Source organism: Typopeltis vanoorti, chromosome 8 (assembly GCF_054136105.1).
Source record: "Typopeltis vanoorti isolate ZY-2024b chromosome 8, IOZ_Tvanoo_1.0, whole genome shotgun sequence".
NCBI lineage: Eukaryota > Metazoa > Arthropoda > Arachnida > Uropygi > Thelyphonidae > Typopeltis > Typopeltis vanoorti.
Window position 1 is genome coordinate 20,682,903 of NC_143556.1, and position 19,100 is coordinate 20,702,002.

Genomic DNA, 19,100 nt, shown 5'->3' on the forward strand with positions numbered 1-19,100 from the left:
GACAAGACTTCAACAATGGCTTGCACTATATCCTGAAAATAATACTGGTATTCCAACAGCCAAACATCTTCCACGTAGTGCTCACTTGGACTGGAAATACTTGGAAAAGCCTCAACAGACTCTGAATGACAGAATGCTGCAAACAAAACTTCATCAAATGAGGCTACCTCACTGGCCCAGACAATTGTGAGTATGGGACAACCCAATCCATGGAACACCTTCTTTCTTGTTCCTTTCTTCCATCACCTTGCATAAAAGAGGACCTTATATCCTGCACAGAGAGAGCAGTTGATTGTGCAAGATACTGCAGGAACATCGGACCATATTCATTGTATATAAGTTATGTATAGTTTCTTTTTTTCATATTTAATTATTATTCCCTGTATAATTCACCTACCAAATCTAAGCTGATCTCATTGTAATGTATTCTAATTTGTTGTAAATCATGCTGCACCACTTGTGTTTGGATACGAAATAAATCAGTATCTAAAGAATATAATATAAAATGACACTATGAGACAAAGCATGCATACAATTTGAAGCTAACTTCAGTAAATTCAAAAATATAAAATAAAATAAAATCCATGTAAAAGAAGCCATTTTAGGCTCTAAACTGCATAAATTTTCTACTTTTGTAAGCCTTGTACTAACTCTAAGTATGTTAAAAATATGATACTGGGAATGCAAGAAATTGAAATAAGAATGTTCACTTAAGTGATTTTGCTCCCATTTATGATTTCATTCATCTGCTATAAGTGAATAATCCAATTTTGATAATTAAAATTATATGAGAAAATTTTTAAATACTCAAGTTCTTTCAGATTCATTTAAATGAATTATCACATTTATACTTCATATTCATGAATTCTGAATAATCATTTGTTTCTTTTAGTTATGGTACTTCATACTTCCATTACCACGGAAAATCGAGAGTTAACTTGTAATTCTAAATTGAAATGTGTTAACTCTGTCTGCATACCTTTTGGTTTTGACATGTCATTAGTGAAAATCCAGTCAGCTGCCTTCTGAGCATCGGGGCCAGTCAAATAAAACTTTCCAAAATAAGACATATTGAAGACAGCCACATTCTCTCTGCATTGTAAACATTCATGCCTAATCTGAAAATAAAACTTATCTTTTTCATGCATCACTTAATATGAGCACATAGCAATATGAGTTAACAGGGCACATTTATATGTGCAGTTACTATGCCAGTTATTAAAATTACTATAACAGAGAGGCTGCAAGTTTATTTTTCACTTGGTTAGACTATAATAAATTTAGTTTAATCCTTTATCCAAGTGTGAGCAAACAAAGTTGCACCTGAAAATATCTTCAGGACTGTAGTAAGGTAGTACAACACCAGGTACAACAACATAGCAAAGGTGGACCAAGCTAACATCACTCCTATCTCAGTATCTCCCATAATGCAAAACACATCTCCTTAATGCATAACATTATACATGTCCTTGCGGACATGTATAATGTTATGCATTAAGGGTGTTGTACTAACTTACCCCAGTCCTGAAGATATTTTCAGGCACAAACTTTGTTTGCTCACACTTGGATAAAGGATTAAACTAAATTTATTATAACAGAGAGGTTACTGTAACTTTAGTGAAATCGAGAGAGAGAGAGAGAGAGAACAGTCTCTCCCAGGCACAAAACACTTTAAGATGAGTGTATAATAGAAAAATTTTAGAACAGATACTTTCTTAACCATAGAGATTCTAACACATCTTATGGTTTGTTAAAACAGTGAAAAAGCCCTGGCATTATAAAGTATACAGATGCAAACTCTCAGTGAGCTTTTGAAGAATACCATTTTAATTAAGTTCTGATAAATGAATGTTATCAATAAATAATTACTCAAGAAAAACCATATAACTTACACATACTTTAGCAAATGAATCAGGCAGATTACAAATTATGAGGATCATCATCATCATTTCCTGTTATATATCCTCAAGGGATGCAGATCACACTGTGGTGAAAGAACACAACTATATTTTCATTATTACTAGCTTCCTATACATTTTCTTCTAAATTATTCTATTATTTATCAGCTATTATTTTTTGTTTTTTTTGAGGCATCAATCCATCTAGATCATGTTTAACCTATTGTATTTTCATGCCATTCTAGCATTCACAAACCTACTTTGCTAATCTTTCATCTCCCATTCTGTTTAAGTAACAATACTACTTTAGGTTATTCTTCTTATGCATTCCTGAATGTTAATCATGACAGAGTTCTTTCTGAGGTCTCATTTTTAATATGGTTCTGACAGTGAGGCCAACTATTCACTATCTTAATTTTTATCAAAACTTTCATATCTATGTTTTCCTGTCTTTGATCAATGTTTTATTTCAAAAAAACAGTTCCGCAAAGATTATTTTGTTCTTGATAAAAGACTGCTTCACTGATAGTTTGATAAAAGACTGTTGGTCCTATTACTTACAACAATCAAAGTTTGACAATATTTCTCTTAATAAAAATTCTTGGACACATATGTTAAAATTTGTATGTACACTGACTCATGTACTTCTCTAGACAGGTAGTTTAGTGTTCTGGCTAGTTTCTCTCCAAATTCATATTCAGTTGAATAAATCCATATAGATTTATTCAGCTCCCTTGTTTATTCTGTTATTTATTTCTACATACAATTTGCTATTTATTATAAAAACTGTGCTTAAATAGCTGAAATATTTCATTTGTCCTATAGATTCACATTAAAAGGCAGTCACTGTTTTCCATATTCGTGCCTATTTTTATAGTTTTTTTTTTAATTGCTGATTTCCATTCCAATTTTGTTACAGCTGTTATTCACTTAGTTAAAGAGTACATAACACCTCCAGGGATTCCAATGACTCATCGAGGGAGGACACCTACTCTACAACTCTATCTCCACCACACCACAACTACCATCATCATCTACACCAACGCCATCTACCACCCATCATCACCATATTTTCACAGACAATCACGAACATCCATGCCCATGGCGAGATTTGAACCTGCAGCCTTTTGGCTGGAGAGAGGAATATGCTGACCACTTGGCCAAAACATTTTCATAGAAAAAGAAACTGAGCTTCAAATCTCCTATTTGAATATCAGGAAAAACATGGATGCAAAGTGTACTACTGACTCTGAAATGGTATTTCAGTTTTAGTGGTACACTGAAATAAAATGGAAGCAAAAGTTCAGATGGTTGATGTATTTCAACAACCATCACCAGGTGGGTGGTTAAGGTTGTAGTCCACATAGATTATAAATAAAAGAGAAGAAAGCAACCCATGATTGCATCCTATCTTCACAACCTTACACTTGATTTAACATTAACATTGGTAAGCAGGCTTGTGATCTCCAAACTTGCCATAAAATCTATGGAATCCAGTTTAAAGTCCTTTATTTTGTCTATGAAGTTTTTTATATACATTGATGTGATCCTACATGTGGAGACAGAAGAGTGGATAAATATTTACAAAGGTAATATGTTGGTGAATTTGTGGCATCCACTATAGGTCTAAGTGGAATACTCTCTTTGTATTCAATAAATAACTGAATACAGTTATTTACCAGTGGACTACCAGTTAGCTACCAGTGGACATAAACAAATCTCTTTTCCTCTCCTCATAAGTTTTTTTTTTTTTTTTTTAAATTATGTTCATTATAAATGCCAACATGCAAGTCTAGATTTTATAGGATCATATGTGATTTGCTCTAATCAGCAACTTATTGGACAACAAATATAACAACACAATTGTAAATTATTAATAATTTCATTTGTCAGTAATGAAATTATTTCTGTTCAAACTTGTTCTTTCTCGCCCTTATATCTGTCATTCTTGCACGGATCATTTTAATGCATAACATTATACATATCCGCAAGGAGATGTGTTTTGCATTATGAGAGATACTGAGATAGGAGTGATGTTAGCTTGGTCCACCTTTGCTCCGAGTTGCCGGGCGTTGTACTACCTTACCTCAGTCCTGAAGATATTTTCAGGTGCAAACTTTGTTTGCTCACACTTGGATAAAGGATTAAACTAAATGTATTATAGTCCAACCAAGTGAAAAATAAACTTTCAACACATATTTACACCTTTTAGTAATTCATACCTACCAACCAAATATAGAATTCTCCTTCATTATTCTAATATATCCTGAAACAAACAAACATATTCCTTTCCTCCTCATCACAGATTGGGTTACAACTGAAGAACATATCATGATATGAGATGCATCCACTGATATGAAAACAGCAAAATGTGATGGGCAATGTATCCTCTCACTCCATCCCATGGTCAAGTTGGCTGTGACAGTTTACTGCTTGCCCCAGGGTGAATGTGTTAAATCATTGGTTTCCAGCCCTTAGACCACTATTATTCAACTTATATGTTAAATCATTCTATGCATAGTTTGAAGAAAATATTTACATGTTCATAAATTATTCAATGTTGAGAAGAGTTATCATAAATGAGACCAAGGATGACACAGCTAAAGAATTTTAACAGCATAGCAAGTAGATAGAGATGTTGGATTATTAGTTATTGAGCTGCTCCAGTGATCAATTCGGCAACTGGTGTAACACGAAGTGGGACTAACATAACCTGAAGGAGGATGGTGTAACATTATATATAAACATTTATTTTACACATTAAAGTGCAAAAGGGCATATTATTGGCAATGCAGGGAGTGCAGAAATGGAGAATGCAAGGGATCTTACAGTGATAGCAAGCAAGGAGTTTAAGTTAGGGGGACATGGAGCATATTGCAAAAGGTGATGAAAACAATGGAATGGTGAGAAAGAGCTTACACTTGGGTAAAGGGTAAAACGAGAATATAATTATTAGATACACATAAGCACAAGAATTAATAATAATATTCATTAATGCAGATAATTCAGCCCAAAACTAACAGGCTATTATCAGGGTACAAGCAAATTCACAAGGTGAAGTATGGAAAATAGACTGTTATTCCCTTTAAAAGATATGAGCTATTACATATTAGAGTGACACTATACAAGTGATGGAGAAAATTGCTAAAATAAAAATTTTTTAAAAAATTATAGTATAATAATGCAAAATAAAAGAAAAAATAACAAAGAAAACTAAAATACAGTAGAAATTAAATGAACAGAAAATAAAAGGAAAACGAACAAAGAAAAATAAAAATAAAAGGAGAGAGTCACTGCTTGCCATTTATCAGGATGCAATTCAAATTTGTTTTATATAGATAGATAGTCATTCAGATTTAAGTTTGGGCAGTGTAAAACAGGTTTCTGCACTCTCTTTGAACCACCACTCAAAATTACATCAATGTAACAGGTGTGTATTGGATCACAGGATATTATGGTCAGTGTCCGCCATATGCTATGCAAGGGCCAGATTTTTCACGCTCATTGTGAGTGATGCAAGACTGGCATTCCTGAAGACATTTTGTAACAGATCATCCTGTTTGTCCAAAGTATGAGTAGAGGCAATCACAGTGAACCACATGGAAAAGACCAGGAAGAGAAGAAGAGCCTGTTTATCTTTTATGGAGGGTAACTAGGAAGAAATTTTATTAACTGGAAAGAACGTGGGAAATAAATTGCATCTTTTAGGATCTTTAAAACTAATTTAGAGATTCCATGATATATGGAATTGGAAGTTGAATAAGAATGACATTCTGCCAGGAATACAGATGGAGAGATATGATGAGTTTCATGAAGACAGACAAAGATGAAAGCAGGAGGAGAAATGCCATTGATGGTAGTAGAAGAATTAGGCCCATCCAACTTGGAGATGTGGAGATGCAAGGAGCAAAAAGTAGTAGCGCTTCAAAGCAGTATAGTGTGAAGTAGAGGAGGAAAGGATGAAATATTTAGCTGGATTGTTACTCTAGATTTGCTAATGTGAAGAACAGTAGGAAGGAATTATATAACAAATTGGTCTAGCTAATAAGAAAAGGGATTACTTAAATAAAGAGCCAATAGGCTTCATTTTGGCAATGTAAGATTATTTAAATTAACGGGATATTAAATCCCACATTATTTCAAAGCCGAATAAGAAACTCAAAGATAGGAATCAAAGAGTTTCATGCCAAATATAGCTAACTATAAAAGTTTAACTATAACTATAATAGTTCAACACTAGGGCAACTCGTAGCAAAGGCGGATAAAGTTCTGATCACTATTCTTAGTATTTCCCATAATGTAAAACGCATCTCCTAGGAGATGTTTGATGTTATACATTATGGTGGAAGGTCACTACCCAGACCGGTTTCGACCTTTATTGAGGTCTCATCAGTGAGTAGGTAGACCTAGATAATACTGGGGTTATAGCGAAGAGAACTTATATACTTTGCTATACGAGTTGTCAAAAAGGTGCACCCATAAATTACTTAAATAAAGAGCCAATAGGCTTCACTTCGGCGATGTAACATTATTTAAATTAAGGGGATATTAAATCCCACATTATTTCAAAGCTGAATAAGAAACTCAAAGATAGGAATCAAAGAGTTTCATGCCGAATATAGCAAACTATAAAAGTTATTTAAGTAATTTATGGGTGCACCTTTCTGACAACTCGTATAGCAGAGTATATAAGTTCTCTTCGCTATAAACTATAATGTGGGATTTAATATCCCCTTAATTTAAATAAAAGAAAAGGGATGATCAATATGGGTGATTTCCATTATGATAATAAAAACTGGAAGAAAGGGACAACATCTGGAAGCAAAGAGAATAAATTTCTTGAGAAGGTACACAAGAATCAATAATCAATCTTGGATTTGATTATAGAACAAGCCGCATGATGTTATATCACTAAGTATAGTGATATAACATCACACGGCTTGTTCTGTTTTTAAATGATCTATTGTTAGTATTCCACCTTGTATTTTTAAAAACTGTTCTTGTAGATGTTGCAATGATGTTGTAGATATTGTTCTTGTAAAATTGCAGACCACTGAAGATGGTCTGCAATTTTCAGACCAAAATATTTGGCTAATTAAATATCTTTCTTGTGTTTATGTGCTTATATTATTCATTCTTGTTAATATACTTGGCAGATGTTTGCCTCCATGTTTGCAAATAGTATAGGTATCCCTGTTGGGGCAGCTATTTTCCTATTCGTGACCTTGCAAAGATATTTTACACTTCATCTTTTAAAAAAAGAATCTACTATCTTCTGTACTCTGAAATCAGCACTTGTATATCAAAGCAATAATTACTAGCCCCTGTCAGAAGATTCATTCTTAAAATGTTTCCAGGCTGTCATTAGTATAGTATTAACATCACTGGACATCTATGGTTTGATGTTCTCATTCACCTGTTCTCCTCCATGAATGAGACAATATATTGTCTCATTCATGGCTTTTTAATAATTTACTCTGGATTTAGAGAAAGATGTTGGAAGTTTATTTTTCACTTGGTTAGACTATAGTAAATTTATTTTAACCCTTTATCTAAGTGTGAGCAAACAAAGTTTGTGCCTGAAAGTATCTTCAGGACTGGGATAAGGTGGTACAACACCGGACAACTTGTTGCAAAGGTGAAGCATGCTAACATCACTCCTATCTTAGTATCTCCCATAATGCAAAACACATCTCCTTGCAGATATGTCTAATGTTATGCATTAAGGGAAGGGCCACTACCCAGACTAGTTTCGACCTTTATTGAGGTCTAAGGTCATCTCTACCTATAGGAGTTGCCAAATGGTGTGCCACCTTTTTAATAAATTACTTTGGATTTAGAGAAAAATGTTGAAGTTTATTTTTCACTATAACTATAATATAATAATAAATCCCTTAATGCATAACATTAGACATATCTGCAAGGAAATGTGTTTTGCATTATGGGAGATACTGAGATAGGAATGATGTTAGCTTGCTTCGCCTTTACAACGAGTTGCACCACCTTATCCCACTCCTGAAGATACTTTCAGGCGCTAACTTTGTTTGTTCACACTTGGATAAAGGATTAAACTAAATTTATTAAAGACTAGAGCTGTTCTCTATTTTATAGAGGAAAGTTTCAAAAGAAAGCTGCACTGAATCCATTTTTTTTGTTTTAAAAATTTCCTCAACATTTTTTGTACAGGTCAACTTTCTTTTAATGCCTTTGCAGACTACAAAACTTCTTTTGGCATTTGTGTCATTATCCTGTAGCATGTTTACAGCCACTTCATTTGATTCAAAGGAATCTGCAAGATATTTGACTCCCTAAATGTTTTGTTGGAGTTCATAGTATTTTGTTGTCCTCATTTGCTTCTTCCCTGAGTCCTTTCTGCATTTCAACTGAATGTGAATCAATTGCCAGCCTGGTTGGCCTGAGTGGTTAGCATATCTGCTCTCCAGCCGAAAGGCCGTGGGTTCGAATTCCGCTGTGGACAAGGATGTTTTTGATTGTCTGTGAAAATACTAGTGGTGGTGGTGGATAGTAGATGGCATTGGTGTAGTTGACAGCGGTTCACTGTAGTTGGTAGATGAGTAGTGGAGACAGAGAGTTGTAGAGTGGGTGCCCTCTCTCAGTGAGTCTTTGGGTGTCATGTAACAATAATGATTAATTCTTCTGGATCTCAATTCCATTTCTACAACTCCCTAGGTGATTTTCACTTTATTTTTTCAGAATCATGTGAATTAGAAATAAATTGTGGACACAGTTTTCAGTTCACTGTTATTGGCTCCTTTTCAAGAATTGGTCAATGTTTTTGATTGCTTCTAAGATATTGGATTCTTTTCAAAAGTCTTCCAAGGTTATGTTATGCAATTAGCAAACTGTAGCTGCTACAATCTGCTAATTGAATGATATAAACATAACCATAGGTTTAGAGAATAATTTGACTGAATGTCAAATTATTCTCTCTCTCCGCAATATTTTTGGGCAACTTTAACAAAGTGATTTACAAACAACTCATGGAATAGTGTACATGATACCCACAACTTTTAGGAACATGTTGGGAATAAATGGAGCTATATGCTATTACCTTGTCAACACTCCTGAAAGATTTTGAGTTTTCAGAGATGTAAACTACAAGTGATTTTAGTTTATATCCTCCCAAAACATTTCCACTAAGTAGCAGTGTTAAATGATCCTTTGAAGTTCTGAATCATGAAAAGTTTGTCTTCTTACTTGCAACTAAAGTCTGTGATGGCATTTTTTTTCTAAAAAAGGCCAGGAGCATCAATTTGACGAGAATAGTAGCCTTCTCTCATCAATAATTTTTGATAATGTATGAGGAAATTTTTGAGCTGCATCATGACTGGCATTTGCAGCCTTGCCAGATGATGAAAGGTTTTTTCATATGTATTCTTTTTCTTTCTTTCTTTTTTTTTTTTTTTAATCTAACAAATCTCCCAGTACTAGAATTAATTAACCATTGATTTCTTCTAATTTACTTTCTCAATCCAAATTGTTAAACAGCATTTAATTTCTTCTATGACAATATTTTGCTTTTTTTTTTTTTTTTTAAATAAATAGCTACAGACTGAACAGAGCCCTCATTGCTAGTATGTATAGCCACAAATTTTTTGTTTGTTCATCTTTTAAGATTGTTCCAACTATAGAATGATTATTGAAAATTTTCCCACTTGGTTATACTATAAATTAAAGATGCCAAGAAATTATATTCTTGGTATCATCCTTTACACCAAGTACAGGGTGTTCGGGATAAATTTGACATATTTATAATTAATTATATTTTTCCGTAAGTTACATGTATTAACACACACTTCTCTTCATTTAAAAGTTTGGACCCTTCTTCATTCATATACAAGATGTCAGAAAGGATGGATAGCTGGAACCCACCTGAATCATGGAAGAGAATAACTTGTATCATGATGATTCGTGCCCGCCATCAAAATAAGGATATTACGACTGCTGCCCAATGCTCCCTGAATACATTAAAAACAATCAGGCATGAACTAGAGACTTGCAATGGTGACTACGAGGATGTAGCAAGAAGAAAGATCCCTAGCAGACGATCTGATTGCGTTCGTACAGCAGAATTCCTCGCAAATCTGCAGGAACAGGTGTTGAAGAACCCTGGCATTGGAATTCGGGCTTTGTTCGTGGAGTTGCTAACTGTAGTCAAGCCCTGGATAACAAGGGTAGCCAATGGTAGGCCGTATGTATGGCAGCAGGATTCGGCCCCTTGCCACACCTCTGGGAAAAGTCAAAAATGGTTGTCTGAAAATTTCTACGACTTCACCAGTCCAAATGTTTGGCCTCCAAACTCCCCAGACCTTAACCCCATGGATTATTTTGTATGGGGCGCAGTTGAAAAAAACACCAATCGCACTTCCAGTAATACAAAAGCCCAGTTAATGGATAAAATTAAAACAGTTTTTGCAGCCCTTCCCAGGGAGACTGTAGCATCAGCTTGTTCGAGGTTCCGAAGCAGAATTGAAGCTGTGATCGATGCTAATGGTGGTTATTTTGAGTAAATCTTGTTGATAGTATTGTAATTAACTCTGCCTGTAATGTTTTTTTTGTCAATTCATTAAATTTAATAGATACAAAGAAGATTTTCTTTTTCCTTACGAAACTGTCAAATTTATCCCGAACACCCTGTATATGCAAACAAAGTTTGCGTGTGAAGTCACTTCACAACTGGGCTACTTGTATACAGAGGATAATGACTTCACATCAATTGCCCCTTAGTATCCCATAATGCCAAGTACATTATGGGATACATCTAGGTATCAAGTCAATACCCAGACTGATTTCAACCTTTATTGAGGTCTCATAAGGGAGCAGACCCAAAAGTGATACCAAGGTTGAAGTAATGCAGAAGTCATGTACTACTTGTATATGGAAATATGACTTCTGCATTTTTTTCACTTCTGGAAGATACCTTGTTCTCATCAATTCATCCTCAACCCTCTCACTGGTTTCATGTTGATGATGGCTTTGCTGTTTGGCTTCATTTTGAAAATGCACATCACTTTCCTACAACAGATCAATAGCCTTCATCCACACATTCAGTTCACCATGGAAAAAGAAAACGCTGGTAGTTTACCATTCCTTGACATCCTTCTTATACGCATAGCCTCCGGTAATCTATCAAGCAGTGTTTATCAAAAACCTACCTTTGTTGGCAGATGCATTCATCAAAAGTCTGCTCATCACACCTCTCAAAAAATTGGTGTTATCAAGTCTTTAATTAATAGAGCACAAAATATGTGCTCCTTTCCCTCAAGCTTATAACAAGAACTTCTCACTATGAAAACTTTAATGGAATTTAATTGTTATAATCCTAATCAAATCCAACAGATAATTGACTCCTATGTTCCAACACCTTCAGATTCTTCAACAGACCGCAGGGTTCCAATCCCTTATATTTTTGGTATCACTGAACCTATTGGTAAAATTTTGAAGATGTATCACCTTATTCCCACATATTTTCCTATTAACAAAATATTTCTCATCTTTTACCATCAACAAAAGACAAACTGCCACCTCTATCATTAGCTGGCATTTACCAGATACCTTGTGAATCTAATTTGACATACTTTGGGCAGAGAGGCCATTCTGTGGAAAAAGAATTAATGAACATCAATATTATATGTAATACATGAGACTTCAAAAGTCTGGTCTTGAACATAGTATTGACACTAAACACAGTATCCAATGGGACGGAGATCATTTTCTCCATAGAAGCAGTTTTAAATATGAATGCCTTTTCAAAGAAAGTTGCAAAGCTCTTTTACATCAGCCAAATCTGAATTGGAATAATTGTCTCTCTCTCCCAAAAGTTTGGGAGATTCTCATTTTATAACTATCAAAATTAGTTTTATTAATACATCTAGCATGTAGCAACAGTTTTTAATTGATAAACTGATTGTTGTATGTACCTTGTATTCCTGTTTCTTTGATTTGCTTGTTTCAATGCACTGATGATGTATTGTTATTTTTAGTACAAAATATTTGTAATTTCATTTCATTAAAGTTAATTACTGTGGTTATCATGTAATTTGTTGTTTATAGTCATGCCACAGGTACCTTTAAAGATTAGATTAACCAACTTGTATTCAAACTTAAAAGTGGGTTCTTCCTTCCCTTTACATTAAGCCACCAGCTTAATATAACCTATGGATCAAAATGAAAACTACAACCATCAGTGCTTCTATTTATGTCATACAATTAGCGAAGCTGTAGCAGCCACTAGATAAAAGTGTAACTTTGAAAGAATATAGCAGTTAATAAAAAAAACAGCATCCTCATGCTTGGTAGGTTATATCCTCTTACACTATTTGGATGCAATATTTTTATTTTTATTATTCTGTTCATAGTGCTCCAATACACATACACAAGAAGTAGACAAACCTATAAGCACATCAGTACCTTATGTGCAAGTAAGAACTGAAAAAGAAGTTTATTAACATTTTTTTTTGAAGAGTTGCAAGTTATAGATGTTTGGGAATACTTCATGAGAAAGGCTGTTCCAGAGGAAAGAGTTCGATGTAATAAGAAGAGGATAAGAAAAAGCAAGATCAGGGTTTTTGCAGTTTCAATAAAAAAGGCATGCTGAACAGTTCCAACAAAAAGTGGAAGAATAATGGTTGCCAGTTCAATGGAGTAGTGACCTTTACCTGTAGAAGAGCCACAGAGTTGAAACACTATATCTGTGTGTGTGTGTGTGTGTGTGTGTGTGTGTGTGTGTGAGTGAGTGAGAGAGAGAGAGAGAGAGAGGTGAGAGAGAGAGAGAGAGAGAGAGAGAGAGAGAAAGTGAAATAGGTCTATAAGGGAAGAATCATCTATAAACTGAACTGAACTTCTCTGGATAACATCAAGAATTTTAATGAAGATTTTAGGCACACTACCCCACACATGTGAGCAGTATTCCAAGAATAAATAAATATATATATATATATATATCAATGTAAAAAGTATCAATGGAAAAGAAATGGAACTAGTAGGAAGAACAGGAAAGTACCAGATTGACATAATAGGTAGTACTGAAACAAAGTAAATATGAGATCTCACTAATCAACAAATACAATATTCAACAGTATAATAATATATTCTATAATATTCAACAGTAAATATGAGAATAGCTTTCTTGAAATGCAGGCAATATCAAGTAATGTGATGAGGCAAATATAAGAATGGGGAACTGGAAAATGAGACTTAATTGAGCCTATGATCTCAACATCAGATTCCACTACAGCAAAAGGGGAGGAAAATTTTCCCAGAACATAGAAATGTTCTGGGAATATTTGGAGGAAAGAGCAAAACTAGAAACTAGAAATAGAATGGCTTAATATAAAAACGATACTAAATGCAGCAGCAAATGAAAGCTTAGGAAAGACCAAAAAATTCAATAAAAGAAAAAAACTGAAGATCTGGGATGATACAATCAAAGAAATAATCAAAAAGAAAAAAGAAGCCTATCACAAATGGTTAAGCAGTAAAAGATTAGAAGATGAAATAGAATATAAAAAAAATAGAATACAAAAGAATAAGAGCCATAGCTAAAAGAGAAGTCAGAAAAAGACATAGAGAATCATGGAATAAATTTGTTTCTAATTTAGAACATGATTTATATAAAATAAGACCCAATGTATATAAGATTTTGAAACACCTAAATGCAGATACCAAAGAAAACATAAAATTAAACACTGAATTGAAATTAGAAGAATTTCTAAATTACTACACAGAACTGTGGACAGACAAATATTTTAAAAAAGACAACTGGCAAACAATTAACGAAAATGAAAAGGAAATAACTGAAGAAGAATTAGAAATCAGTCTGAAAGAAACAAGAAACGGAAAATCACCTGGAGAAGATAAGCTAGGTTCAGAACTATATAAATATGCAGGAACAAGATTCAAAGAAAGACTCTAATTATTTTTAAATAAAATTTACGCAACTGGTATCCCCCCAATAGAATGGAAAAAAGCAATTGTGATTCCTATCTTTAAGAAAGGTAATAGAGATGACCCTAAAAACTATAGAGGTATCAGTATACTAAATTCCTGTTACAAAATATATAGCAGAATCTTAAATAACAAACTAATGAAATATTCCGAAAACTTTATTCTAGAGGTACAGAATGGATTTAGAAAAGGACGATCATGTATAGACCCAGCCTTTTGCCTAAAATTAATAATAGAGAAAAGAAGAAAATATAATTTAGAAACACATATTGCATTTATTGACTTTGAAAAAGCATTTGACAAAGTTAAAAGAAACATATTATTTAACATATTAAAAGAAAGACAAATGCCAAATAATATCCTAAAAGCTATCACAAGTATATATGAAAATAATCAAATACAAATAAGATTAAATCACGAGCTATCATATACAAGAGAGATAAACCAAGGGGTCCGACAGGGATGTCCCCTCTCAGCAACTCTTTTTAATATCTACTTAAATGAAATAATAATAAAATGGAGTAAAAATTTACATCAAGGAATTAAACTTTCACCTACAGTTAACTTAAACACTCTCCTCTTTGCAGACGACCAAATAATAATTACCAAATAATTACCAAATAATAATTATAAATGAGATATCCAAAGATTATGGTATGATAATATCAACGGAAAAATCAAAAACTATGGCCTTTAAAGGACAAGATCCAGCAAGAACTAAAATAGTAATAGATAACAAGATCTTAGAACAGGTGAATTCATTTAACTACCTAGGATGTATGATCACATATGAAAATGAAAAAGATATAAACGTAAACATTGCAAAATATTTAAAAATAACAGGTGTAATTAACTCTATATTTAAACCAAACCTAGTTCAAAAACAAACCAGACTAAAAGTATACAATACATTAGCCCTACCAGTCTTAAGGTATGGAAGCGAAATCGGGACAATAAAACAAAAAGACAAACAAGATTAACAACAGTAGAAATGAAGTTTATGAGGAAAACTGCAAAGTATACCCTATTTGATCACAAAACAAACGAAGAAATTATGAAAGAATTAAACCAGGAATCAGTAATAGAAAAAATTAAAAAATATAAACATAAATGGATGGAACATGTTCAAAGAATGAAAACAGAAAGATTACCAAAACAAGCCTTAAAGTACAAGCCATTAGGAAAAAGAAATCCAGGACGTCCTCTTAAACGATTCAACGATGACTTCTAAGGCCGGAACAGGCCATGCTAGGCCTAAATCCTTGATACGTATGATGATGATGAAGAGCAAAACTAATAATAATAATAATATGTACCTGCTACATTTCTGTTCAGTACTAGTTATTACTAACCCCATTTTCCAACATAAAATTCACATGGAGAAATGATGCAAAAAATAAGAAAAGTCTAATTGACTATGTTATGATAGTGGTTTCCCCACTGGTTCAGGACACAGGAGTATAGAGAGGATTTGAAATAAGAAGTGTTCACTATTTAATTTTGAACAGGTTAAAACTGAATTTCATATTGAAAAAAGTGTGTGTAAGAAAGTTTTGAAACAGATGAAAGTTTAACTGCTATTAGATGTGAACTGTAGACTCAAATACACAATCATTATTCAAGAAAAATAGAAATGTAGTAGCAGGTACATATCACAATTTGAAAACAAGAAAAAACCTTAGAGATTCAGTGGCAAACCTAAAGAAAACTTTCATCGATTTAGCTAGAGAGACATGTGGTGAGGTAATCTGCAAGAATCGAAAAATCTGAACTCCATGAAGTTTAAGAAGAAGACAAGGAAAAGAAGAAAGCACATTGAAAGTTCCTGGCAAGTCAGCTTGTGAATACAGAGGAAAATGTAAGAAAGTGCAGCACTGTGTAAAACTATCCAAATAAAAGTCATGGAAAGATTTTAATAAGAATAAAGAAAATAAATATCAGAAAGGCAGAAAAGGGCTATTCAAAAAGCTTAGAAATAGAAAGAAAGCATACCGTAAAAGGAAGTGACAACATGAAAACTGAACATACAAATATTTGAGGTCAGGAGTAATTAGTTTGAAATATTGCTAAATGAAACAAGCAGTGACAGCTGGTAGAAAAATACCCAATAGGATGTAGTCAGGAATAAATAACCAAAGTAGAAAAAGCCTTCAAAAACCTGAACTGGAGTAACTTTCAAAAGTGATAAAGCAATACATCTTTACATTACTTGCATATGGGAAATATATGACTTCTGCACTACTTCAACCTTGGTATCTCTTCTGGGTGTGGTTCCCGTTGATGACATTAATAAATGCCTGTCATTGTGTTTGCTTACTTCCTGGAGAGTAGAGAAACTCTGCTTGGTGGCAGGTTTTTTACTCTCACTGGGTGGAACCACCACTGACCTTTATGTTCTGCAGTGATTCAGGTCAGGAGTAATGAGTTCAGTAGTGATCCTTTAGGGGCACTCAATGAGATTTAGAGTGATCTTCTAGATCAGTGCTTCCCAAACTTCTGGATGTCAGGGCCCCCTTTGCAAAAATTAAAATATTTCACGGCCCCCCTCGAAAAAAAATCGTAATAGAGAGATATATTATTATAATATTTATTGTATTTATATTCAATACAAAACATACACAGCGAATATTGCAAAAATCAAATGCATATATTACATTTTTTGCCTCTTACCGTTTGGTTCTGAAGACGATGCGGGCTGTTATGGTAAAATATGAAATACTGTCCTTTTTTTTTGAGTCTGTTTCTGCTTCTTCTGATTGTTCGCAGGATTTTTTTTAAATTTTTTATCAGCCACTTATCCATCTCAGGGTTAAATTTTTTAACGTAGAATAGATCAAATAATATCACCACTTACCGATACTGGCACACCGCAGACTGATAACATGAAATTAGTGAATATTACCTGAATAAGGGAATCCCCGGACCAAGAACATTTTTCTCTTTTGTGTCTTTTCTCCCTTTACGGTAATTAAGCCTAACGCGAAACAGACAGCAAAGGCAGGTTATTAAAACGTGCATATGATTGGTGTGGTATTAACAAAAGATCGTGGAGCCGAAAGATAAAAGCATAGCTGACAATTGAGCTGAAATGCTAACTCTCTTCAACCAAATTCCATATGTGAAACCGCCATAACATTCATTATATATATATTACTTAGTTTTAACACTTTTACGAATTTTAACACGTTGGTTGAATTTTATTGCTGCCTTGGGAAATCGAACTCACACATATCTAATTAATAACAATAGTTTTTAGTTAAGATACTGTGTTTGTCCATGCAACATATGGTTTTGTTTCAGTCTATATAGCATAGTTTCTGTATGAGGGGACATGTGATTCATTAATTAGTGTATTTTTATCCCAGTTGTCTCTAATTGCACAATTTGTTGAGAAATATATCACACAGACTGCTCATACCTTATTCACTGGTATAATAAAAGTACTTGTTTTTATTGCCTCTGCAGTATAGTGGCTTTTAGGGAGGGGGTGTTGTTTACCACTGCAAGCGAGTAACTATGTCCCCACATGAACTTGTTTAAGCTTTTTTTCATGTGTGAAGTATATGCGAAACTTTTATTGGTAACAGAAAACTAGCTCGGATGACAGTGATAATATAAAACGAGTTTTGATATGTATATTATTATTATTATTATTATTGTTCCGGGAAACTCCAAGGAGTTGACAGACTCATCGAGGGAGGCCCTAACATCATGTCAAGAACAACTATTCAACATTCACACAGTATCTATCATACCTTGCCTTGAACTCATTCACGGTCGTAGCACCCACAACAGACTCTGGAAGCTTATTCCACTCATTTACCACTCTCCAAGTAAAGAACCTAGCTCTAACACCCTTGTCAACCACGCTCTTGCCCAGCTTCCATGCATGGCCCCTAGTCCTCCCACCACCAGTCATATTTTCAAAAATATCTTCTGAATCAATCTTATAAAAACCCTTCAGTAATTTGAATGTCTCAATCATATCACCCCTCCTTCGCCTATCGTCCAATTTCTGCAACCCACAAATCTTCTACCTATTCTCATAAGGTTCATTCCACAGACCTGCTATCATCTTGGTCACTCGTCTCTGGACCCTCTCCACTTCCTCCCCATCACGAAGAAACCCTGGTGCCCATAACTGGGCACAGAAGTCCAGATGGGGGTCTTATCAAGGCTCGATACAGAGGAACAACAACTTGTTCGTCTCTGCATGTTAAAGTATTTTTCAGAAGCCAAGTGATTTGGTGAGCTGTTTTAGTTACTTTTGCAATGTGCCCCCTAAACTTCAACTCCCTATCCACCAACACTCCCAAATCCCTGGCCTCATCAATCTCCTGGAGTATGGTTCCACCAATGCGATATACTGCTGCTATTCTTTTCACCCCAAAGTGCATAACCTTACACTTTGCCACATTAAATTGACATCCATTTTTCCTAGTCCAGTACTCCAAACTATCCAAATCATCCTGTAAAATTTTGACATCCTGTGCACTCACAATTGCTCTACCCAACTTTGCATCATCAGCAAACAAGTGAACACTTCCTCTCAGATCCTTTCCTATATCACTGATGAACAAATTGAAAAGCAGTGGTCCAAGAACAGAGTCCTGTGGCACTCCACTAGTCACAAGACGTGTTTTAGACTCCACTCCTGAATAAACCACTCTTTGATATCTCTCCTTCAACCACCCTCCTATCCATCTCACCAACCCTATATCTATACCCATCTGCTCCAGTTTACTGATTAGGGTTCCATGTGGTATCCTATCAAAGGCCTTGGCAAGGTCCAGTAGTATCACTGTAAACCCTTTACCCCTATCCAGTTCAGCCGTCACTGTGTTATAAAACGTGAGCAAGTTACTGAGGCATGATCTACCCTTCACAAAACCATGTTGTCCCCCATACAATATCCCATTTTCATCTATCCAATCCTGTATTCTTTTCTTGACTAATTTCTCTAAGACCTTGACAATGATTCCTGATATGCTAATCGGTCGGTAATTTACAACAGCAGTCTCGAAACCACCTTTATGCAGTGGAACTATTTTCCCCTCTTTCTACCTGCTTGGGACTAACCCAGACCCTAGACTCAAATTAAACAAAATGGTCAAGGGTACTGACAATTCTTTAGCTGCTTCTCGTACAACACGAGCTGGTATACCATCCAATCCCACAGATGTATTGACATTGAGGTTATGCAATAGACTACTCACCTCCACTTCATTAACCACA

At 34.4% G+C, this 19,100-nt stretch overlaps 1 protein-coding gene across 1 annotated transcript in view; it reads right to left on the bottom strand.

Annotated features, from left to right (window-relative positions):
• Positions 1-19,100, bottom strand: part of LOC150103805 (sarcosine dehydrogenase, mitochondrial-like) — a 383,814-nt gene that overhangs the window by 193,425 nt on the left and 171,289 nt on the right. The window contains exon 14 of the mRNA XM_090397147.1: positions 980-1,118. Within this exon, the coding sequence (XP_090253273.1) occupies positions 980-1,118 (139 nt within the window). The remainder of the gene's footprint in view (positions 1-979; positions 1,119-19,100) is intronic.